General features: G+C 38.5%; 3 protein-coding genes across 3 annotated transcripts; 1 reads left to right on the top strand and 2 right to left on the bottom strand.

Annotated features, from left to right (window-relative positions):
• Positions 1–1,539: 1,539 nt before the first annotated feature.
• Positions 1,540–6,017, bottom strand: LOC103397697 (transmembrane protein 230-like). Its single transcript, XM_008336059.3, has 3 exons — positions 5,703–6,017; positions 2,890–3,012; positions 1,540–2,790 (listed from the first exon to the last, which is right to left on the bottom strand). The coding sequence occupies exons 1-3, from the start codon at positions 5,820–5,822 to the stop codon at positions 2,650–2,652; spliced, it is 384 nt and encodes a 127-aa protein (XP_008334281.1). The 5' UTR covers positions 5,823–6,017; the 3' UTR covers positions 1,540–2,649.
• A 3,375-nt stretch (positions 6,018–9,392) lies between these two features.
• On the bottom strand, positions 9,393–13,297 carry tmem230b (transmembrane protein 230b). Its single transcript, XM_008336060.3, has 3 exons — positions 12,983–13,297; positions 11,325–11,447; positions 9,393–11,225 (listed from the first exon to the last, which is right to left on the bottom strand). The coding sequence occupies exons 1-3, from the start codon at positions 13,100–13,102 to the stop codon at positions 11,085–11,087; spliced, it is 384 nt and encodes a 127-aa protein (XP_008334282.1). The 5' UTR covers positions 13,103–13,297; the 3' UTR covers positions 9,393–11,084.
• A 7,337-nt stretch (positions 13,298–20,634) lies between these two features.
• Positions 20,635–25,521, top strand: adra1aa (adrenoceptor alpha 1Aa). The gene is made up of 2 exons (XM_008336088.3): positions 20,635–21,535; positions 24,005–25,521. Exons 1-2 carry the CDS (start codon positions 20,635–20,637, stop codon positions 24,562–24,564), a joined length of 1,461 nt encoding a protein of 486 aa, XP_008334310.1. The 3' UTR covers positions 24,565–25,521.
• Positions 25,522–25,777: the final 256 nt, after the last annotated feature.

Raw genomic sequence — 25,777 nt, 5'->3', positions numbered from 1 at the left:
AAGATGAATGAGAGCAAAAAAGACCCGAGCTCTTTCACGTGACAATTGAAACGAATCTGCGAGAACAGAGAATGATCCGTTCATAGTGATTAGTTCACAGCAAAAGATTCGTTCACAGCGAAAGATTAGTTCACGGCGAAAGATTAGTTCACAGAGAATGATTCGTTCACAGCAAAAGATTAGTTCACGGCGAAAGATTAGCTCACGGAGAATGATTTGTTAACAGCGAAAGATTAGTTCACAGCAAAATATTAGTTCACAGAGAATGATTCGTTCACAGCAAAAGATTAGTTCACGGGGAAATATTAGTTCACAGCGAAAGATTAGTTCACAGTGATTCGTTTGCAGTGAAAGATTAGTTCACAGTGAAAGATTCGTTCATAGAGAGTGATTCGTTTGCAATGATAGATTAGTTCATAGTGAAAGATTAGTTTGCAGAGTAATTAGATCGTAGTGAAAGATTAGTTCACAGTGAAAGATTTGTTCGCAGTGAGTGATTAGTTCGCAGTGAGTGATTTGTGAATGATTCGTGAGTTCAATATGAATAAATATTTAATATGACTCGGTCGTCACGAGTCACGAATCTTTCATATAACTCGGAAGTTAAAGTTACGACTCAAATGAAAGATTCGTTCATTTTGAACGAATCACTCGCGAACGACACATCAACTGTATTTATTTCTCCTCCTATCCAACAGTCTGTGTGTGACTTGACGCTACTGCTGTTTTACCGGCTCTAACAAAGGCATGGCTTGAGTGAAACACGACATCAACAAAAGGCAAAAGACGAAAAACAACAATAACAACATTCGATCCTGAGCTTTTGGTCCATGTTCTAACAAACCTTCAACACAATTACAAATACTCCTCCTGCCGCGGAGTCCTAAGTTTCAGAGTAGACATTTGAAAAATGATTTAGTTTTTGGAAACCCCTGCTTTAGACAAACCAAAATAATATTTTTCATATATAACATAAACGATAAAATAGTGAGTTAAATGTTATTTTAATACTTAGTCCAACTAAATATATGCTTATAGATTTTGTAAACCTATATGGTCTTATAAGCAACTGACAAAATAATCTTGTAAAGGTGATTACATAAATGGTCAGACCTTCAGTTCTGTTCATATAAAGGCAGCAAGACATGGCTACATCCACAATACTGTGTGTTTATTTTTACATTCAAAATTCTAAACCTTACATGCATGTTGTCTGAGATACTGCTGTGTTAACGGACCTCAGAATAGAAAAGTCATATAATAAAGTCAACAGAGGAAGAAAAAGTAAAAATATGAAAAGCCTCCATGTTTGTTATTTATGACGCAAACATTGTTTGTAAACCTAATGGCTGTTTTTGTGATGTCTGTCCATTCAAGGAAGAGTATAGCTTGTTCTCTAAGTCCAGAAACAAACTGAAGCTTCACCTGGAAACAGAATATACTGTCAATGAAGTACAGTTAGGCCCAGAAATATTTGGCAGTGACACAATTGTTCATTATTTGGGCTCTGCATGCCACCACATTGGATTTGAAATAAAACAACTACAACGGAATTGAAGTGCATTTTGTTGAGTATCCTTTGCAGGCAATGACTGCCTGAAGTTTGGAACTCATTGACATCACCAAAGGCTGGGTTTTCTCCTTTGTGATGCTTTGCCAGGCCTTTACTACAGCTGTCTTTAGTTGTTACTTGTTTGTGGGTCTTTCTGCCTTAAGTTTTGCCTTGAGCAAAGTAATTTTTGGCCCTTCAGTTTTTGAGGCTGATTAATGGTTTGCACCTTGTGGTGAATCCTTTGTATTTACTCTCATGAAGTCTTCTCTTTATTGTAGACTTAGATACTGATACATCTACTTCCTGAAGGGTGTTCTTCACTTGAGTGGATCATCCACCGTCTTCCGTGGACGTGTAGGCCTTTTTTGAGTTCCCAAGCTCACCAGTGCACTCTAACATTTCTGCCATCTCGCTGATGGATTTCTTCTTTTTTTCAGCCTCATGATGGTCTGTTTCACCTCCATTGGGAGCTCCTTTGACCCCATGTTGTGTGTTCGCCTGGACCTGCACCTGGAATCAACTCCAGACTTTTGACTGCTTAATTGATGACAGGTTAATGAGGGAAGAGCCCTTTGCAGCCTTCTGAGTCAATTGTCCACTTTTGATCCCTTGAAAAAGAGGCAGCTATGTATTCAAGACCTGTAATTCCTAAACTCTTGCTCTAATATGGATGTGAATGCTCTCAAATTACAGGTGAGAGTCTGCACTTTAAGCCCATAGCCTAAATATGTTTTCGTAAACAGCTGAAATAACAAAACTTTTGTCACTGTCCCAACATTTATAGGCCTAACTGTATCTGCTTATTTACCATATGTATAAACTTTTGTAATTGATATGTACTGTACTTGTTTAGTTAAAATTAAAAAAAAAAAAATCAGCCTATCTATTAAAAACCAATTTTTCAGACCATAAACTCCATATGATAAATATGGTCCATATGGTTAACAAAAATGTACTTTTTGCAATTAGTAAAGTCCCCTTGTGGCAACTCCAACGATCTGCTACAGCCAATTGTAAAGCAAGAAACTAAATCTAAAAGTTGTTATTCGAAACCAAAGTAATGTGGATGTAGCTTCCAGCTTAATCCAGTATAAAGATTAGTCATCAAAGTCTGGAATATCATCATAGGAATATCCTGGGTAACCCTTTGATGCATAATAAGCTATTCTTAGGTGGTAAAATCCAGGCAGGAAGACAAGGATTCCAATGATGAGAACAGGTATAGTCCGGTCGGTGTGCTGAAAGACACAAAACATTTTACACATAGTGATTAAATGTCTTTAAATATCTTAAGTATGTATTTGTGCTGCTGTCATAAAAAGATTTTTATGCCTCACAGTGACTCCAAAGTATCCAGCCAGAAGAAGAGCACCAATGACGATTAACAGAGAGCCGATCAAGAAGAGAACCGTGGCCAAGGTGATGGCTTTGTACGGAACTTTGGGTGGGCTCTTTTTGAACTAGAGAGAAGAAAAATTTTTTTTTTTAAAGAATTCTAACATAGATCAGACTTTATACAACTATACATTTGTTGTTGTTGGATTTTTTTTTCTTTTGTCATATACCAAACTTACACTATTGCCGATTTAGGCTAATGCCACAAAATCACATTTTAAGGAAATCTAAATTCCCTTTAGGAATCTGAGGGAGGTTCTAAAAGACCCTTATGTCAAATACTACCCAGTTTCAACTTTGAAATGTGTCACGTGAATTCAGCACATTAGGCCGTAAGGTGAACCACGAAAAGTCCTTTAGTCCTTTTTTTTAATGGAATTCCGCTCCGACGTCTGAGAACTACACGATCTAAACATAAATACGAACGAGTTACGTTAAATGTACAGCAAAAAACTTATTCTTGCCCGTTTTTTATATCGATACATTTTATAAAGAACTAGCGTCTTTGGGGCGCAATGAGATTTTGGTGCTCGAGCGGTGGCCCGGTTCGACACGTGATCGTGCTACACCAATCGAGTAGCTGAATGATGTCAACACTTCCGGCAACACGGCTTCCTCCGTGGTTCTACTTAACGTTACCGATAGAGAGGAATTCTCTGAAAACTCTTCAAGTGGACCAAATGGATTCTAAACAGTGCTTTATACATAGCCGCCTGCACGAAGAACAATGAGGAAAATGGACGATAAGGTGAATAGACGATAAGGTGAACTTTGTTAAGTCATTTTGATCAATAAAAGGAAGTAATCAATGACAAGAACCATTTGTTTATTCATTCGTTCATTTATTCGCTCCTAACTAAATACAACACCGATCAATTGTAAAAAAAAAACTTTATTAAAACATATATACATACAGTATGTACAATATATAAAACAATACAAAACAGCATAAGAAAATGATGGTAATATTAACCATGCAACCATTGCAATACAACTCTGAGGATACACATGAAATGTTAGTCTTCACTGTCAGTGTCACGGCAGTTGTCATCCTCCTCCTTGATTTCACAGTTTGCACAGTAGCAACACCTACACAGGTCATCTGTTCATGCTGTGGAAGACCGATCATGAAGAGTGTGATCATGAAGAATGTGAGTCAAGGGTGTTTTTGCATGCACAACATGCTGCAAAAGAGCAGATTTCACAGTGACAGGCAACAGGACATGCATCATTGATATTACCGAGGTAACTGGAACCAGTGTTTGTTCAGCCTTGATTGGCATACATGCATCCTCTGGGTGTGATTCCACAAGTGCCTTTATGGTAAAGGCAAAAGAAAGACATTTTCTGTAACAAGTGAGCGAGAAAACTACCTTAAGGGTTTTAAAAATCTGGGTACTAACTTTAACTTGGACCACTTAACATTTGCACTGCTTTGCAAATATGTATGCCACCTGTATGATCAGCTGACTGCTACTGTATGATCAGCTGGCTGCTAAAAATGTCAATGAGGCTAGGCTTTCTGTATGGCATCATCAGCCTCTGATGCCTAAGTGATGCCCTCCATCAGCACTGCAAAAAATGATCAGGCTGCAGTCATGCAGGCAGGATATGGTTGGCACCTAGAAGATGGAAATCTACATGTCACATGAATGACATGAAATCTGGCCCCTGACAGTGTGTCTTGTGTCTTTGCAGGACTCTGTTGTACAGACCTGTGTAGGTGTTGCCACTGTGCAAACATGAAATCAAGGAGAAGGAGGATCACTAACATTTCATGTGTAGCCTCAGAGTTGTATTGCAATGGTTGCATGGTTAATATTACCATTCATTTTCTTATGCTGTTTTGTATTGTTTTATATATTGTACATACTGTATGTATATATGTTTTAATAAAGTTTTTTTACGATTGATCAGTGTTGTATTTTGTTAGGAGTGAATAAATGAACGAATGAATAAACAAATGGTTCTTGTCATTGATTACTTCCTTCTATTGATCAAAATGATTGAACATAGTTCAACAATGTTCAACAGAACAAAGTTCACCTTATCGTCTATTTTCCTCATTGTTCTTCGTGCAGGCGGCTATGTATAAAGTACTGTTTAGAATCCATTTGACCCACTAGAAGACTTTTCAGAGAATTCCTCTCTGCCGGTAACGTTAAGTGGAACCAAGGAGGAAGCAGTGTTGCCGAAAGTGTTGACATCAATCAGCTACTCGATTGGTGTAGCACGATCACGTGTCGAACCGTGCCACCGCTCGCGCACCAAAATCTCATTGCGCCCCAAAGACGCTAGTTCTTTATAATTGCATCGATATAAAAAACGGGCAGGATATTTTGCGACAAAGTTTTTGCTGTACGTTTAACGTAACTCGTTCGTATTTATAAAGTTAAGATCGTGTAGTTCCCAGACGTCGGAGCGAAATGAAACGATAATCGAGTTCACCTTATGGCCTACATGATTCATAAGATGGGTGGCTACTAGTAACATCTCTAAACATATACTTTTACAGCACTGACTTTAAACAAATCTACTGCTGTGCATCCGAAGGTTTAAAATACATTGTTACAAGTAGTACAATCTATTACATACATTATTAATAGGTTTGCAGGTCCATTAACTTGATTACTGTATAATCGATAACCATACAGCTAACTGAAATGATGTCTAAGGTCGGTATAACTGTTGCAAAACTTCCCAAGACGCAGTGTTTATCATATTTAATCATACAAAAATATACAATGTGTTTTACCTGTAAGTCTATGTATCCACCATCATCAGTTGCCAACCTGGAATACCTGACTTTACTGTGATCAGCTACGCTGCTGCTACTCCCGAAGCCGCTGCTGGACACTAGGTTCCGGGCAGGCATCGTTTATCCTGCAGCTACACAACTGCTAACAACTGACTACACAAGAGTACCAGGCACACGTTTTCTAAAGTATGACACGATTTAAACAAATAAACTCCTCCGATTTTAAAGTTGAAAATAATAATTCCCGAATTACCCACGACAAAAGTGTATCGAGATTCCACTTCTGACACGGGACTTTAATACGTGACGTCACGTCCGGCTTTGAAACGCTAATGCAGATAACTTTCAAGTAAACACTGCCACCCTCTGTTCAAAAGCATTTAAATGAAACGGCTGAATAAAACTCAACGCTTAATACATTTTAGCAATACTCTCGGTAGATAAATCTCTGTAAATATAATTGAGTACATATCTTGTTCTTCAAAACGGAAGAAACCTGTTTCGTCCAGTCGCCCTCGATGTAACTATTTTTTGATTAACTGACCTGGATGACTGAGAACCTACACAGACAATTGAGCACATACCACATAATTGTTTATTGTATAGTTTCATTAAGTAGCAAACACTAATAGAAGCCATTTGTTTCAGTACGTTGTTATTTTCCTCTTCATACATTTGGTTTGGTCTCTTGTTATAAATACAAATTATAGATTAATTATGAATTAATCTGTAATCTAAATATCCCGATGTTATTGTTCGTAAATACCACAAACACCGTTTAATTCGACTAAAATGTATATAATTTTATTATATTTTTAAATGTTTTAATAATTTTATTCATTGCATGCAAATTGATTATAGGCTAACATTTAAATCTTGCGTAATTTATAATTAAAATGTATACAAACCCTGGGGTAGGGACTGTGTTTATGGTAGCACATTCTAAATCCTTTATTCAGTAATAAAAAAAATTAAAAATCACATTTATTTAATGTTTAAAATAAGACGGGTTATAACTTATTAGTATTGCAAATGCATTATTAGCATATGTTAAATTTACCCTATAAATCAATACAAATATCAGTCTTCCTCAAGTGCAGAACACTAAAAATTACAACATCAGTAGTGGCAGCAGAATATTCTCTATTTTCCACATGAGCTGATGCTTTTCGACTGCCTTCCTCCTGCTGCTGTGCAAAAGATTGAACTGTCACATAGACAAATAAGACTATTGTGATGGTGGAACTCACAGAGCTGCTGAGGCTTAAAGATACACAACACTGCAGTGCCAGTGACACACAGTTCATTATCATGCAGCCTTGTGCATGAAAGCACATTAAAGAATAAATGAGGATAGCATGCTACAGTCCTTACCTCTACGTTGCCGTTTTCACCAGTGGGAACAGACAGAGTGGATGCATATTTTTATTAAACATGCCCAAGGCGTAAATATTATTCCTGATACTAACATTTAGTGGGCAGTGAGAGAGGTTCTGGTGATATAATGGGTGACCCTGACTGTGTAGTTACAGTTATGGTTTAAGGCTATTTGTTGTTCTTTAGAAAAACAGCCTAAGGGGGTGGGGGATCTCTCTGTCCGTTTACTTTTTCGTGGGTGCAATATTTTTCATTTTAGAAGCATTTCTATTGACCATTCTGCAAATGCATGTGTTGAGTAACTGAAGTTTTGGCTGAGATAACTGGATAAAGATAGTTACTAAAGAAATTCCTGTTGTAAAGGTCTTAGAGTCATAGAATACACATTTTTTCCCCACAATTACATTTAGGTTTGCCTGTCTTTATGTCTGAAGAAATAGATTAAATAAACATGTTACAGACTTTTCTGGAGATAGGATTTGAAGTTCTAGACCACGCATGAGCCAACTAAAGCCCGGAGGCCAGATGCAGCCCATTCAGCTTTTTAATCCGGCCCGCCAAACTTTTCCAAATGATATAATTTTTTTTATCCATCCATCCATTTTTATCCACTTATTCGTTACCGGGTTGCGGGGGGGCAGCAGTCTCCACACCCGCCACCCAGTTAATGTGCACTTTGGTCTAATGTTATGAAATTGTTCAAAATCTTTGAATATATTTTAATAGTGTAAAAAGCCCATTAGCACAGTGGCTTTAGCACAAACTTCTGTGAACCTACTGAAAACATGTAAAGGAAATATCACAAAAGCCTATCTGGTACAGCAACCACACGAGAAGCATGAAACCCACAACCTTTAAAACATTAGTAAGTTCAAATGAACCATTTGAAATGGCCTACTCAGCAAAGCAGTCAATTCGATGATTTTGTCCCTGACACAGCAATCTACATAACAAACTGTATTGACTTGAAAAAAAAAGAGTTGGCATGGGATTTAAGTCAGAGTGTTTGTGAGCGGAAAAGCCTGCTGTGGATGGATTAACCCAATGAAAACACATGTTGCAGCAGGCCATAACAATGGACTGTTTCAATATAAACAACACTAATAAATCGCCCCATTGCACTAATACCAGTTAAGTTTGAAGTTCACCTATGCCACTGACCCTAGGACATTTCCAGTGTTTTTTCTTTGTTGATGAAGTTTAGTTTGATTAAGTTTAAAGTTGCTAAATATAAGCAAAACCATCAATTAGCTCCAGCCACTACTTTTTAAACTTAGTTTTTAAAGCTCTACTTTCAAAGACTTTCACAAGCATTTAGACTCAAGGTCACAAAAACAAAATAGGAATCAAGGATTAAAATGGAAATATTTATAGAAACTGTTCACCCAAACTTTATCTGAATGTATATGCAGATAAATGAATCACTGACACTTGTAATATTAGCACATGGTTTAGTTTCTTTTTCCAAAGAAAGACTTCATACAGCTCTGACATTTGAGTCTGCTAAGACACTAACACCTTTAAGTAATCACTGCGGCCTTTGTCCTGTCCTGCTCCCGACCATAAGGAACAGGGTCAGCATAATGCTTCTTTTCAAGTCATGAGAAGGTCTGAGAAGGCAAAGGCCAAAGGTAACATACTGGGTAGGTGAAGTCCAGTGACAAAGCACAACACTGGCTTTAGCACTACTCTGCAAGGAATTGGGATGGTACTTTTGCTGGAACTACTAATCATTCTATTTGTCCACATATGATGGTAATTTACAAAGAACAATGAGGACAGTACACAGAACACAATAGAGAAGTGAATTACGCTGAATGGACGGAAACTGAACATGCTAAATTACAATCTGTCCAGCTCACTGCATTATGGTGACAGCAGGCAAGTTAAATAATCAGTCTATACCATGTGACACAAACAGCAGACTACACATGGTTTATGCCTGTATCCCTGGCAATCGGTCCTCAGTTTCATCATCCAGCATTTTTTATGAAAAACAGGTGCTTTGTCTGACTCATACCAGAAGAGAGGAGAGTGTGTGAGTGGGTGTGTGTGTGAGGCTGACTGTTGTTCTCCTCATATTGATCCAAGGATCACGGCTAAGCTTTAGGTCATGAACACATGCTAAACCTTTTCACTGTGATTTAAAACCACACACACATCCAGTCATTGAGAAGCATTAAAGGCTGTGCACTCTAAGGTATAAACCAAAGGAGTGTTTTGATTGTAGTGTCGTGGATGAATCGCCATTAGGCACTTCCGGTTACTTCCGGTTACACATTCCAAAATAAAATCACGTGGAAATGACCGTTACCATTGCAAGTCTATAATTTAATTGGGTTTCATCATAAGATTTGTACCTCTTGCGTCATAGTTAAATTTGATTAAGCTTGTTTTAATAGGATGTACATTAAATACATTGTGTCGATTAGATAAATCCGGTTGAAAATCAAGTAACAAACAAGTAATCACTGGATTCAGCAGTCCAGGGCAACGTATGAGATTTTTCTGAATTGTACATTGCTGCTGTTGTAAGAGAACAAAAGTTACAGTACGCCCTGCTTCTGTCTTCTCTGATATTAAAATACCTCTGACGTGCTGATATAGGCAATTAGTGATAAAACTGAATTAGGAAAACTGATATGAAAATATGAAAAGCCTCCATGTTTGTTATTTATGACGCAAACATTGTTTGTAAACCTAATGGCTGTTTTTGTGATGTCTGTCCATTCAAGGAAGAGTATAGCTTGTTCTCTAAGTCCAGAAACAAACTGAAGCTTCACCTGGAAACAGAATATACTGTCAATGAAGTACAGTTAGGCCCAGAAATATTTGGGCAGTGACACAATCGTTCATTATTTGGGCTCTGCATGCCACCACATTGGATTTGAAATAAAACAACTACAACGGAACTGAAGTGCATTTTGTTGAGTATCCTTTGCAGACAATGACTGCCTGAAGTTTGGAACTCATGGACATCACCAAAGGCTGGGTTTTCTCCTTTGTGATGCCTTTACTACAGCTGTCTTTAGTTGTTACTTGTTTGTGGGTCTTTCTGCCTTAAGTTTTGCCTTGAGCAAAGTAATTTTTGGCCCTTCAGTTTTTGAGGCTGATTAATGGTTTGCACCTTGTGGTGAATCCTTTGTATTTACTCTCATGAAGTCTTCTCTTTATTGTAGACTTAGATACTGATACATCTACTTCCTGAAGGGTGTTCTTCACTTGAGTGGATCATCCACCGTCTTCCGTGGACGTGTAGGCCTTTTTTGAGTTCCCAAGCTCACCAGTGCACTCTAACATTTCTGCCATCTCGCTGATGGATTTCTTCTTTTTTTCAGCCTCATGATGGTCTGTTTCACCTCCATTGGGAGCTCCTTTGACCCCATGTTGTGTGTTCGCCTGGACCTGCACCTGGAATCAACTCCAGACTTTTGACTGCTTAATTGATGACAGGTTAATGAGGGAAGAGCCCTTTGCAGCCTTCTGAGTCAATTGTCCACTTTTGATCCCTTGAAAAAGAGGCAGCTATGTATTCAAGACCTGTAATTCCTAAACTCTTGCTCTAATATGGATGTGAATGCTCTCAAATTACAGGTGAGAGTCTGCACTTTAAGCCCATAGCCTAAATATGTTTTCGTAAACAGCTGAAATAACAAAACTTTTGTCACTGTCCCAACATTTATAGGCCTAACTGTATCTGCTTATTTACCATATGTATAAACTTTTGTAATTGATATGTACTGTACTTGTTTAGTTAAAATTAAAAAAAAAAAAATCAGCCTATCTATTAAAAACCAATTTTTCAGACCATAAACTCCATATGATAAATATGGTCCATATGGTTAACAAAAATGTACTTTTTGCAATTAGTAAAGTCCCCTTGTGGCAACTCCAACGATCTGCTACAGCCAATTGTAAAGCAAGAAACTAAATCTAACTAAAAGTTGTTTTTCGAAACCAAAGTAATGTGGATGTAGCTTCCAGCTTAATCCAGTATAAAGATTAGTCATCAAAGTCTGGAATATCATCATAGGAATATCCTGGGTAACCCTTTGATGCATAATAAGCTATTCTTAGGTGGTAAAATCCAGGCAGGAAGACAAGGATTCCAATGATGAGAACAGGTATAGTCCGGTCGGTGTGCTGAAAGACACAAAACATTTTACACATAGTGATTAAATGTCTTTAAATATCTTAAGTATGTATTTGTGCTGCTGTCATAAAAAGATTTTTATGCCTCACAGTGACTCCAAAGTATCCAGCCAGAAGAAGAGCACCAATGACGATTAACAGAGAGCCGATCAAGAAGAGAACCGTGGCCAAGGTGATGGCTTTGTACGGAACTTTGGGTGGGCTCTTTTTGAACTAGAGAGAAGAAAAATATTTTTTTTTAAAGAATTCTAACATAGGTCAGACTTTATACAACATCACCATCTTTCTCATTCATGCTGAAGACAGATGTGGTGTGGCCCTTTATATGCAGGAACTTCGCAGAAAAGCCTAAGATCAATTATGATGACTTGATGATGTAAATTCTATGTATTTCACAATGTGAAATAAAAGGAATTGATCCCTTACTGACACCAAATCAGATACAAAACACTATGGCTATGAACAACCACTTCATCTAGGTGGCAGCTGTTGTGTAGACAGCAGTTTAAATTACTAGGTTCCCTAGTAAGTTCCTGTAGTCTTATATTTTTACCGAATGATGGAACGCTATACGTTTGTTGTTGTTGTTTGTTTTTTTTTCATATACCAAACTTACACTACTGCCGATTTAGGCTAATGCCACAAACTTGATGATGTAAATTCTATGTATTTCACAATGTGAAATAAAAGGAATTGATCCCTTACTGACACCAAATCAGATACAAAACACTATGGCTATGAACAACCACTTCATCTAGGTGGCAGCTGTTGTGTAGACAGCAGTTTAAATTACTAGGTTCCCTAGTAAGTTCCTGTAGTCTTATATTTTTACCGAATGATGGAACGCTATACGTTTGTTGTTGTTGTTTGTTTTTTTTTCATATACCAAACTTACACTACTGCCGATTTAGGCTAATGCCACAAAATCACATTTTAAGGAAATCTAAATTCCCTTTAGGAATCTGAGGGAGGTTCAAAAAGACCCTTATGTCAAATACTACCCAGTTTCAACTTTGAAATGTGTCACGTGAATTCATCACATTAGGCCGTAAGATGAACCACGAAAAGTCCTTTAGTCCTTTTTTTTAATGGAATTCCGCTCCGACGTCTGAGAACTACACGATTGTGTAACACTTCCGATGTTGCCGGAAGTGTTGACATCAATCTCAACACTACAACTCAAGTGTTACTACTCTCAATACTACTCAAGCTACTCGATTGGTGTAGCACGATCACGTGTTGAACCGTGCCAGCGCTCGCTCACCCAAATCTTATTGTGCCCCAAAGACGCTAGTTCTTTATAAAATGCATCGATATAAAAAACGGCCAAGATATTTTGTGACGAACTTTTTGCTGTAAGTTTAACGTAACTTGTTATTATTTATAAAGTTGAGATCGTGTAGTTCCCAGACGTCGGAGCGAGATGAAACGATAATCGAGTTCACCTTATGGCCTACATGATTCATAAGATGGGTGGCTACTAGTAACATCTCTAAACATATACTTTTACAGCACTGACTTTAAACAAATCTACTGCTGTGCATCCGAAGGTTTAAAATACATTGTTACAAGTAGTACAATCTATTACATACATTATTAATAGGTTTGCAGGTCCATTAACTTGATTACTGTATAATCGATAACCATACAGCTAAAATTATGTCTAAGGTCGGTATAACTGTTGCAAAACTTCCCAAGACGCAGTGTTTATCATATTTAATCATACAAAAATATACAATGTGTTTTACCTGTAAGTCTATGTATCCACCATCATCAGTTGCCAACCTGGAATACCTGACTTTACTGTGATCAGCTACGCTGCTGCTACTCCCGAAGCCGCTGCTGGACACTAGGTTCCGGGCAGGCATCGTTTATCCTGCAGCTACACAACTGCTAACAACTGACTACACAAGAGTACCAGGCACACGTTTTCTAAAGTATGACACGATTTAAACAAATAAACTCCTCCGATTTTAAAGTTGAAAATAATAATTCCCGAATTACCCACGACAAAAGTGTATCGAGATTCCACTTCTGACACGGGACTTTAATACGTGACGTCACGTCCGGCTTTGAAACGCTAATGCAGATAACTTTCAAGTAAACACTGCCACCCTCTGTTCAAAAGCATTTAAATGAAACGGCTGAATAAAACTCAACGCTTAATACATTTTAGCAATACTCTCGGTAGATAAATCTCTGTAAATATAATTGAGTACATATCTTGTTCTTCAAAACGGAAGAAACCTGTTTCGTCCAGTCGCCCTCGATGTAACTATTTTTTGATTAACTGACCTGGATGACTGAGAACCTACACAGACAATTGAGCACATACCACATAATTGTTTATTGTATAGTTTCATTAAGTAGCAAACACTAATAGAAGCCATTTGTTTCAGTACGTTGTTATTTTCCTCTTCATACATTTGGTTTGGTCTCTTGTTATAAATACAAATTATAGATTAATTATGAATTAATCTGTAATCTAAATATCCCGATGTTATTGTTCGTAAATACCACAAACACCGTTTAATTCGACTAAAATGTATATAATTTTATTATATTTTTAAATGTTTTAATAATTTTATTCATTGCATGCAAATTGATTATAGGCTAACATTTAAATCTTGCGTAATTTATAATTAAAATGTATACAAACCCTGGGGTAGGGACTGTGTTTATGGTAGCACATTCTAAATCCTTTATTCAGTAATAAAAAAAATTAAAAATCACATTTATTTAATGTTTAAAATAAGACGGGTTATAACTTATTAGTATTGCAAATGCATTATTAGCATATGTTAAATTTACCCTATAAATCAATACAAATATCAGTCTTCCTCAAGTGCAGAACACTAAAAATTACAACATCAGTAGTGGCAGCAGAATATTCTCTATTTTCCACATGAGCTGATGCTTTTCGACTGCCTTCCTCCTGCTGCTGTGCAAAAGATTGAACTGTCACATAGACAAATAAGACTATTGTGATGGTGGAACTCACAGAGCTGCTGAGGCTTAAAGATACACAACACTGCAGTGCCAGTGACACACAGTTCATTATCATGCAGCCTTGTGCATGAAAGCACATTAAAGAATAAATGAGGATAGCATGCTACAGTCCTTACCTCTACGTTGCCGTTTTCACCAGTGGGAACAGACAGAGTGGATGCATATTTTTATTAAACATGCCCAAGGCGTAAATATTATTCCTGATACTAACATTTAGTGGGCAGTGAGAGAGGTTCTGGTGATATAATGGGTGACCCTGACTGTGTAGTTACAGTTATGGTTTAAGGCTATTTGTTGTTCTTTAGAAAAACAGCCTAAGGGGGTGGGGGATCTCTCTGTCCGTTTACTTTTTCGTGGGTGCAATATTTTTCATTTTAGAAGCATTTCTATTGACCATTCTGCAAATGCATGTGTTGAGTAACTGAAGTTTTGGCTGAGATAACTGGATAAAGATAGTTACTAAAGAAATTCCTGTTGTAAAGGTCTTAGAGTCATAGAATACACATTTTTTCCCCACAATTACATTTAGGTTTGCCTGTCTTTATGTCTGAAGAAATAGATTAAATAAACATGTTACAGACTTTTCTGGAGATAGGATTTGAAGTTCTAGACCACGCATGGGCCAACTAAAGCCCGGAGGCCAGATGCAGCCCATTCAGCTTTTTAATCCGGCCCGCCAAACTTTTCCAAATGATATAATTTTTTTTATCCATCCATCCATTTTTATCCACTTATTCGTTACCGGGTTGCGGGGGGGCAGCAGTCTCCACACCCGCCACCCAAATTACACTGCACTGTACAAGCCCCTCGTTAACCTTCCTGCGCGGGGTGAGTCCAGTGGAAGGTACCAACCTCCCTAACTGGGATTCAATCTTGCCCAGGAGGTGAACTCTGGGGTTCCACACCAATGACAGAGACATTGCCTCTGGGCCAAAGCGCCACTAATTTATTTATATTATCATTATACTTCTGCCTTTTCCCTGCAATACCCACGTTTCCCCAACAGTTGGCATAGAAAGTGATAAAAGCATTTTAGCCTTTCAGCCTTCATGCACGACATGTAATTTATCTTAGTTTACACGAATGCTCCATCTCTGCTCCTGACCCGCCCCCCTGTTCAATTGTTGGACAATTGTTGCTTGCGAGTCAAAAAGTTTGCCCACGCCTGTACAGTGGAGCCTCGAGATACGGACGTCTTGACATACGAGTACATATTCGAAATACAAGCACGCTTACAGACGCTAACGCTAGGTAGGCCCACGCCGCCTCACTCGTTCACTTCAGGTCTTCGGCGACTTCCGTAGCGTTATCTACGTGATGGATGGTAGTGAGTCAATAAATATGAGCGTGGTGCCCGCGTGAGTGATCAGCACGCATGTATGATCGCAGTACATCCACGATATGTACCATCTTAAAGTAAAAAACAAATAATACGGTAGTTAAGTTAATTCTAAGTTTATGTAAGTTACGTAGTGTATGTGTAAGGTACGGTATGGAATCAAGTGTCTACGTACGGGCCAACTCTCTCTCACTCCTTCCCTCCCTCCTCCTCCTCCCCACGTCTCCATTAGCCTCTACTGTATCGTCTGTCTCGAAGATAAGAACTCATAATTAAAACCACCTTTTATTTTATATCACAGGAATCCTTATATACTATATATATATATATATATATATATTTGTGTGTGTGTGTCACTGTAGCAATTAAAAACATGTGTTTTCCATTGTTATTAGCACTAATAAAGGAGTTTTTTAGAGGGCCGGAACACTTTTTTTTTTCTTCTGTTATTCCTTATAGGAAAACATGATTCGAGTTACAAGTTCTGTCCTGGAACGGATTATGCCCGATCTCGAGGTTCCACTGTACTAGCACATTGTAGTTCTGAGTAACTGGTTTTTGGAAGTTTTGGGCAGTGAAAATGTATCAGTCATCGCAGTAGTAAACCTTACTAGGTAGTTGTATTAATGTTTCAGTCACTTAGTCGAAGTTAGTCATTGTAATAATCATAACAAACATCCAACTGCAGTTTTTATTTAAAATAAACATCTAAAGTGAGATATTGATTTCACTTTCCTTCAATGTCTCCCAGCATCCACTGCAGCTCAAAGATGTAATTGCTTTTGCGGCAGGCCTCAGATATGGATACAGACATCCATCAACACAGAACTCCACAGGTGCATCACTTTACTGCTTAATTATGAAGTCTTTTTTCATCTGGGCTTTAATATGGTTTGGTCGGTGTTGGCTTGTTGTCCCTGCAAACATAATTAGACAGTGACTGATCTGTCGGCGGAGCAGTTGTGTTGTGTTTGTAATTAAACATAAAGAAAAATGAGCTCCATGAACATGAGACTAATCCATTGATGAAATTATTATAATTTTTCCTAGGTTCGTATGAAAATTATTTCACTTTGCTCTCGCTAAACAGTATTTCATTGCTTCAAAAGCCCAGTTTACAAATGAGCCACTGGTTTAATTCAGTGGTAAATAAATAGACATTTTCTGTGTGTTTTTGTGCTTGATGTGCAACACGGTTATCTGTGGTTTGGTGATGAGTTTAGCATAAGGGTCCAAAGTTGTCATAGCAGTCTTAGAATTTCAGTCTTAGATGTTTGTCTCCTGTATATTAGACAAGCAAAAGTAGTACAGTTCAGGAGAGTAATCACTTAACTTAAACTTAAACTTAAACTTATCTTTATTGGTCATTGTGACACAGCACAGCACAGCACACCATGCACAACGAAATTTGCCCTCTGCATTTAACCCATCACCAAAGTGAACAGTGGGCAGCCATGGTCGGCGCCCGGGGAGCAGTGCTTGAGGACGATGCCATGCTCAGTGCATCTCAGTGGCAACCTGGCAGTTGGTGGATTCGAACCTGGGGCCTTCCAGACCGAAGTCCGCCTCCTTCACCACTAGGCCACCACTGCCTTGAAAAATTAAACTTAAACTTGTCTTTATTTATCATTTGTGACATAGCACAGCACAGCACACCATGCACAATGAAATTTAACCTCTGCATTTAACCCATCACCAAGTGAACAGTGGGCAGCCATGGTCGGCGCCCGGGGAGCAGTGCTTGAGGACGATGCCATGCTCAGTGCATGGGGCCTTCCGGACCGAAGTCCGCTTCCTTTACCACTAGGCCACCACTGCCTTCTACCACTGCCACTAAAAGTCAGCAAAAACTTGTGGTTTTATATTTGGTATCAGAAAAGCTAAATCTGTCAAAAAAAAAAAGAAGCCTAAAAGTCCCAAAAATATTAGTCTCTAACGCAAATGTAAGATTACGTTTAAAATCTTACTTCATAAGATTTGAGTTTTGTGTTTACAGGTTAGAGTACGTTCAACAGTGGACTGCAAGAATGCGTGTGTGTGTGTGTGTGAGGGGTTAAAATTCCAGCAAAATGAATGACAACTTCTAGGTTTGGAGTTTCAACCATTTTAATGAGGTGAGGACGATGATGGTGGAGAGAGGTGAAGAAGGCTGTGAGACACCTTGTAAGACATCTGTCCTCTTCATCACCTTCATCATGATCACATCTTTTTCAACATCATCATCGTTATCACCATCATCCCCATCATTATGTGAAGAGACTTGAAGCATCAGCGCATGAAAATGCCTCTCTTCAAACGTTGCTCTCTCTCTTTCTCTCTCTCTCTCTCTCTCTCTCTCTCTCCCTCCCTCCCACTCTCTCACTCTCTCTCCTTTTCTCTCTCAATCTCCAGTGTCAGGATGAATGTGAAATAGCAGAAGCAGCAGTGGCAGGAGCATCATGAGGCAGAGAATCCAGCTGTAACTTAGGTGAGTAATACACATAAACATTTGTGTTCCTACGGTTTTGCTTTGTTTTGTTTTTTTAATAGTGTCTTTGTTACTGCTGTGATTCAAATGATTTTCCAAACATTGTGATTCAATTTGTGCACTCTAACTCATTCATGTTGAATTTGCATCTTTCTGAGTTGGGAGGTATGAAACTCCAAAATCATTGCCTCAAATATTAAGAAATGAAGTTGTATCATTTAGCATTTTCTGTGTGTCTTACATTGAAAAGTCTTACATTTTTACACTGATCTGTGAACAGGTATAAATACTGAGGAACGTGTGGGATTCTCTGAATTTAGCTTTGAGAAACATGTTTAGACGAAAACAACTGCATAAAAATGAATGGGAGAACTAAAGAGTGACTCTATTTTTATTCAAGATGATCCATATAAGCCTTACACATAAACATACGGTACATGTTTATTTTATTGCTATTAATAAAATTCTGCACTTTATTAGTGGAGAGATTAAGATTATCACCATAGCATTGGTAATGCTGAAGATTTACAGTAGCGTTACCTGGTATGATGCATCAAGGAGTAGCTGGAATAGCTATGGTCTGACTGTTCAGCAGTGGCATTGTTAGTCTTAATAAAAACATACAAATAAATAAATATAATTATTTATATTTAATTAAATATAATTAAATGAATTGAATAAATTATTATAATACAATATAACATAATGTAATATAATATAATATTATTCAATTGAATATAATCCCATTCTTGTCTAACATTATTATTGTTGATGTGTGTTTTGGAATCCAGCCTCAGGGCGGATTGGACAGTGTAGCAGGTGATGGTTACTGGTCTATACTGGCTATAAAATTCCAGTTCATTAAATCTCATTTAAATTGTATTAAAATATGTATGAAATAACTTCATGTTATTATTTTTTTAATTGATTGTTGATAAACTGAGGGTTGCAACAGGTGCCCTTTTTGGCCTCGTCTGAGGAGGGCACCACTTGCCACTGCTGTTCATTGATGGAGAAACTAACTATGTTTGGGACATGTGTTGATCCTAAAATCAACCATGTGTGGACCATCAGATGTTTGAGCTTTCATGCAAAAAGGTGACACTCCTTGTGTTGTACATGATAAAAATAAAAATAACAATGTAAGAGTCAAGAGATAAACTCATTTGAACTTTAGGTTCAATCCTTAAAAAACAGCTTATCCGAATCCGAAAATCACTTCTATTGGTGGCCCACCATCCCCGGTTCTGTCTAATCTACGTTCAGATGGCGTACATCCATGTTAACAAATGTCAGATAATCTGCTCTCACAGGATTAACCCCGCATCTGTTACCGACGACACGATTAATGTCACAGTTGACTCAAAGTCAAAATGATGGAACATTAAATATGACATTAATTAACTGGTATACTGTCAAAGAGAATGATTACAATCAACAGGACCTTTTAATCTCTACATTGTCTCATGAGAATTGAACTAAAATAGAAGAAGTTTTAAGAGAAATGAGGCAAACAGAAACAGACATTAGTGAACCAACGTGAATAGAAGTGAACTAAACAGAAGTTAGGAGGTAAACTGAAGAAAACAAACATGACTAAAATTCAGCTGAAGGGAGCAGAAGGGATCTTCAGTTAAAAGCGGTTAGCTGGAAGAAAATTGGTTGAAGTGTGGTGAACCAAAACAATGTAAGGGACAGAAGTGAATTGATGTTAAAAAAAGTGTAAAAATTAAAATAAACTAATGAAAAGAGAACAAAACTGACACAAAGTTTATGAAACTGAACTAAAGTGAACCTAGTGTAAGTCGACTAATGTGAACAGAGGTGATACTGTAGGACAGAGGTGTCCACACGTTGGTTTGGGAGCTACTTATCAATTGACCAGACCAAAGTGATCTGCCTACATTGATAATATATATTATAGATGTTATATTTAGTCATATGAGCTAAATATACTTTATATATATAATATTATATATTGATTACCATATATAGCCGTAGGTGTGTGGTGTACAATGATTCAATAATGGCATTGTTGCTAATGTACTCTAGAGAAAAAATATCTAAAGATTTAATATTAAAAAATATTTTTATATTTTATTTTAATTTAATTGATCATAATCTACCAGTACTTGTCTGCAGAACATTGCAAAACATTAAATCACAGCAGACAGTAGTGGTGCTGATACTGGCCCTGTGGCTGTGTAAAGGCCAGGGTGTGATATTGATTTCTTTGGAGTGAATAAGGCCAGGGTTGAACATCTTGGTGTTGGCCGTCTGAAGGTCATACCTTACTGACTTCCCATATCATAGAGATCATGTATTAGAATTCAGGTCCAGAGGGCAGAGATCTTACAATGTGGATGGTCTGAATATCATCATGTCTACAGCACATACGTATGTCAAACCCAAGGCCCGAGGGCCAAGTCTGGCCCATCACATTGTGATGCACATCGTCTTGCAGAAACAAATTTACATTCTAATGAAGAACAATGTTTTTTCTTTAAAGTTTTGTTACTGTTTTCACATAATAAATGACGTAGCTGTAGTCTGCACCTAATTGTGAATGTTTTTAGTCCAAGCAGATGCTACCTCTACTGGATTGGATCATGACTCCTGCTACTCTCAATCAGAACTGCTCAGAATGCACACAGGCTTTATTGCCAGACCTCAACATGGTCAAATCTGTGGTTCTGGGCCTGGTGTTAGGTACCTTCATCGTGTTTGGGATTGTAGGGAACATCCTGGTAATCCTTTCAGTGGCTTGTAATCGGCACCTGCGAACAGTTACTCATTACTTTATCGTTAACCTAGCGGTGGCAGACTTGCTGCTGAGCGCCACTGTTCTGCCTTTCTCTGCCATCCTGGAGGTTCTGGACCGCTGGGTGTTTGGACGAGCCTTCTGTAACGTTTGGGCCGCCGTGGACGTCCTCTGCTGCACAGCCTCAATCATGAGTGTCTGCATCATCTCTGTGGACAGATATATTGGCGTCAGTTACCCTCTGCGTTACCCGGCCATTATGACCAAGCACAGGGCTGTGCTGGCTGTGATGCTGCTCTGGGTTCTGTCCACCATCATATCTGTTGGACCTCTGTTCGGTTGGAAAGAACCCGCTCCAGAGGATGCGTCCATCTGTAATATCACGGAGGAGCCCGGCTATGCTATCTTCTCAGCTGTGGGCTCCTTCTATCTCCCCCTGGTGGTCATTCTGTCCATGTACTGTCGTGTTTACGTGGTGGCTCGCCGAGAGAGTCAAGGCCTGAGAGAAGGCCAGAAGATAGAGAAATCGGACTCCAAGAAAGTGACGCTGAGGATCCACAGAGGAAACAACCCTGTGACTGAAGACGAGGCTCTTCAGCACCGCACGCACTTTGCCCTGCGACTGATGAAGTTCTCACGTGAGAAAAAAGCAGCTAAGACACTAGGAATCGTGGTCGGCTGCTTTGTGTTGTGTTGGCTGCCTTTTTTCCTAGTACTACCCATTGGTAAGTGTACATTTTATCTGTAAAACTTTATTGAAATATTGTTTGACGATTACCACCAACTCAGGAAAGGAGTTTAGGGAAATTCCCAAGGAGCTAATTAGTAATTTTTTTACTGCCAAAATTCATCAAGCGGGCATATGTTTAACACCGGATTTAAAACACTCAGGAAATGATAACTTGAATCAGTTCTTTGATTTTATTTAGTGTTTTGAATTTGAACATAATATAAATATATGTGTAATGTCAGAATGAGTTACTGTGTGGGGTCATGTGATGCACTACCTATTTCACTACCTATACATAACTATAAGTCCATGGTTTGTTTTCCCCTTTGTTTTCCTACAAATAAGTACAAGAACATTAGAAAATATTCATACTAAATGAAATACAATTTGACAAAACATCACCAACATGAGGTGTTAATTACTCATTTTTTCACTTTCAAAATTCATCAAATGGGCCGCATTGAAATGGGCCACATGGACCCTCACAGTGGGCCTCTTTTGGTCCGTGGGCTACAGGTCTCCATGTGTGTATGTTTCTGGGGTTATTCTGAGAAAATCTCATATAAACTGATCATGTGTGTCTTCATATGAAGGACTAGAAACCTGTCAAGAGTGAAGCCAACTTTTCACCTGATGTCATCTGATGTCATCTTCAGCCCATCATCTTCTCTGTGTTTGCAGAGGATGCAGTCAGTGCTGTGTGCACTATAGGGCTTTAGTTGAAGGTCATTTTTTACAGTTTACACAAAACATCAGTCACATCTGCTGTTTGATTTTATTTTTTTTAAATCATGAGATGAATTAAACCATACCTTCAGGTTTCCTCTGAAAAATGGTGAATCTATAAAAAGCTCCTTCAATAAAAGAACAGCTCTTTTCGGCACACCTGGGAATGGGAAATATGAGCTGCTCAGGCGGCCACAGAATAATGATCTGTCACCTCCATTCCTTTCCCTCCTCCACCTGCCTTTATTGGCCACCTCCATATGACGTTTTAATTTTAAAAAGTCAGGACCACATGCAATAAAACATTCACACAATGACAGCGAATGATAGATGGCACGGAGCCTGAACCCAGATGAATGGATTTTACAGCAACGTTTAATGTCAGACATTTAATTATACTAATATTAATAGACAGTGACATGATGTGAAAGAAAGGAAACTTGTGACTCACGTGTCCAGGGTAATCCTCTTTGCTTGGATCTTTAAAAGTGACATCATTTACTTTAGGGCCAGGGTCATACTTAATATAAATGGGGGCAAAATTTAAAAACTTTTTTTAATTTCAAATGCATTACCAATGATAAACAATAATTTCACAACAATCTGATATTCTAAACACATTCAGGGTCATTTTAAGGGAATTTTATCAAATATTATTATGTTATTTGATAAAACTATAATATTTTTACAAGACACTTACAATTTAAGAGGGTCGGACTCAAAAGCAGCAGGCAAAGCAAATGTTTAAACAGATGGTCAAAAAAAAAGGCTAGTTTAGGTCAAACTAATTTTGGCCTAAAAACAGATGGAGATATACTAGAGGGTTAATAATTAGCAGATATTAGTTAGCTGGTTCACACTATCAAGATCAGAACTAACTGGTAACTAAGACGCAAGAGCCTCAATTCACCATTTATTTGTACTTCCTCATCCACGTGTTGTCCAAGATCTACCCCCTTTCTCAAACTACACTGTCTCAACACATGGTATTCACACATTGTTACTGTTTCATCTCCATCCTTTATCACCCTAGCCTGCTCAACATTTCCTATCACGTGTTGGTGAAGCCAGGACGGGAGTGCAGCACTAAAAAGACCAAACACTTCAACTTAGACTCAGTGGAACAGGACTAGGCAGGAAGAACATCAAAGCAGACATGAATCAGAGCTAGAAGCTCCAAGCAGATCGAGCAGATGACAACAAAAACAAGAGCTACAATTAAAAATAGCGGTGTAAATTCTTTTAAAATGTTTTTGCCCTGCAATGGCACTGTGCCCGCCATTTTGGGAACCTCTGATTTAGAAGTGTTAGAAAAGAAAATACAATTTGAGGGTATTAGGTTAGTGGCGCTTTGGCCCAGAGGCAATGTCTCTGTCATTGGTGTGGAACCCCAGGGTTCACCTCCTGGGCAAGTTTGAATCCCGGTTAGGGTGGTTGGTACCTTCCAGTGGACTCACCACCTGCAGGAAGGTTTGGGGGGGTTGGTACGGTGCAGTGTGATTTGGGTGGCGAGAGCTGCCCCCACAACCTGGTAACGGATAAGAGGATGAAAATGGATGGATGCATGGATGGGTATTAGGTTAAGTGGAATGTGTGAACAGTCTGTCTGGAGGATAAAAATTGATTTAAGAAAGCGAGTGATAACACAACTGTGGGTTAAAAGGTGGGAAGTAAAGAAGTTCTGGTGAGATGGTTCTAGATAATGTTCACCATTTACATTTGCCTTATCTTTCCACAGGCTCCATGATTCCAGCCTATCGACCTTCTGACACTGTCTTCAAGATCACCTTCTGGCTGGGTTACTTCAACAGCTGCATCAACCCCATCATCTACCCATGTTCGTGCAAAGAATTCAAAAAAGCATTCCAGAGTATACTGGGAATACACTGTTTGAGCACAACTTCCCGAACACCACAGCATCTCCATCACAGTAATCCTCATCCCAATCCAGGACACAGTCAAACTCCAGGTCACAGCAGCAGAACCCTCGCTTTTGGCCTGAACAACACATCCTCAGAATGTGGCCTCAGTCCACTGTCGTCTTTGGGTCGGCCCAGAACCTCACCTTCCACTGTCACTGAGGACTTTGTGATAGGTCCTGCTGAGACCAGCAGAAGTGACTTTGCCAATCTCTGCAGTAAAGGTTTTCACCACCAGGGCTCCCACAGCTGCTGCTGCTGTTGTATCCTCAGAGTGAGGAGTCAGCCTGCGGGCTCAAAATGTGGTTCTGTGGCTAAAAATCTTCCTAAGATTAAGGTTCATCAGATATCCCTGCTAGAAAAAGGAGAACCGGTGTGAGTTCTTATCAATTAATCATAACTTAACTGTGAAAAATAGAAAGCATAACATACATGGACGAATGGGATAATCCTAAACTAACCATGTCCCATATTAATCTTTTGTCAATATCCGATATGCCGATATTGTCCAAACACTTCATTCCCGAATCTGATATCAACCAATACCGATATAAGCAGCCGTTTGAGTTAAAGGTAGAGGACACACATAACAATACAAATAATAGTTTCACTTTCACTTCAAAAGTTTTTTTTAGGTCACTTCACCTGGATATCGGGTTTTCATTATCAGAGGAAAAACCGATAATGATTATTATCGATATCACATCGTTAAGCTAATATCCCTACCCTAACTGGCTGTTAACTGTTGTGGTTCCACTCCACAGTTGAGTTCTGGTGTAAATATAGATGCTCTGTCTTAATGTTAAGGGCCATCTTTAACCCATACCGAGCCACTTTCTACTTCCACATATCCTATCATTTACCTGTCAGGAGTGTTCTAACCTACTCTGCTTACAATAAGAACAGAACCAACAGTAGAACCTCTGTAGAACCCTTTGAGGTATTGTTGTATATTCAGTCTTTTTCTTGAACAAATAAGAAATAAAATTGATTGGAAAAAAAAGAACTGGAAAAGAACTGAAAGAACATTCCCTTCAGAACTGGTCTATCTCTCCTCTGTCCATCGTTTTCCTTCCAGCCATGTAAGAAAAATGTCTTCATGTTCCTTTCTGTGACCTTGTGCTTTATGACTGTCATGCCAACCAGCCCTAGAGCCCCCCCCATTAAACACTGTGAAGATTTAGAAATGTCAGGTTCACTTGTGCTCAGTCTCAGACCTCCTCTTCAGCTGTGACTCAGCCTGTGTCTGCCTCATCTCTCCACAGGACGTGAAAGAGAAAACAACTAAATATCATCGTCTTTACCAAGAACTGAAACTGTTGAATGTTTATTACTTATCCTCTCCTGTTCATTTCTGTGAAAATTATGAACATGAACAAATAAACATTTGGGTTTAACCACTGTGATTGGTCTATTGTTAGACTGGTATAGAGTCACAAATATAATAATAATAAAAAAGCTGGTTCAAACAATATCCCTTAAAGAGATTTTTATTTTTGACTAGTTGATTTCTTGACTAGTGAAACACAAGATGAATTGATGGACAGACAGAAAAACCAGATCACCAGACAACCATATGGGAGATTTCAGGA

This window comes from Cynoglossus semilaevis, chromosome Z (genome assembly GCF_000523025.1).
Source record: "Cynoglossus semilaevis isolate Cse_v1.0 chromosome Z, Cse_v1.0, whole genome shotgun sequence".
In the NCBI taxonomy this organism is placed as follows: Eukaryota; Metazoa; Chordata; class Actinopteri; order Pleuronectiformes; family Cynoglossidae; genus Cynoglossus; species Cynoglossus semilaevis.
This window is presented reverse-complemented; position numbering and strand designations above follow the sequence as displayed.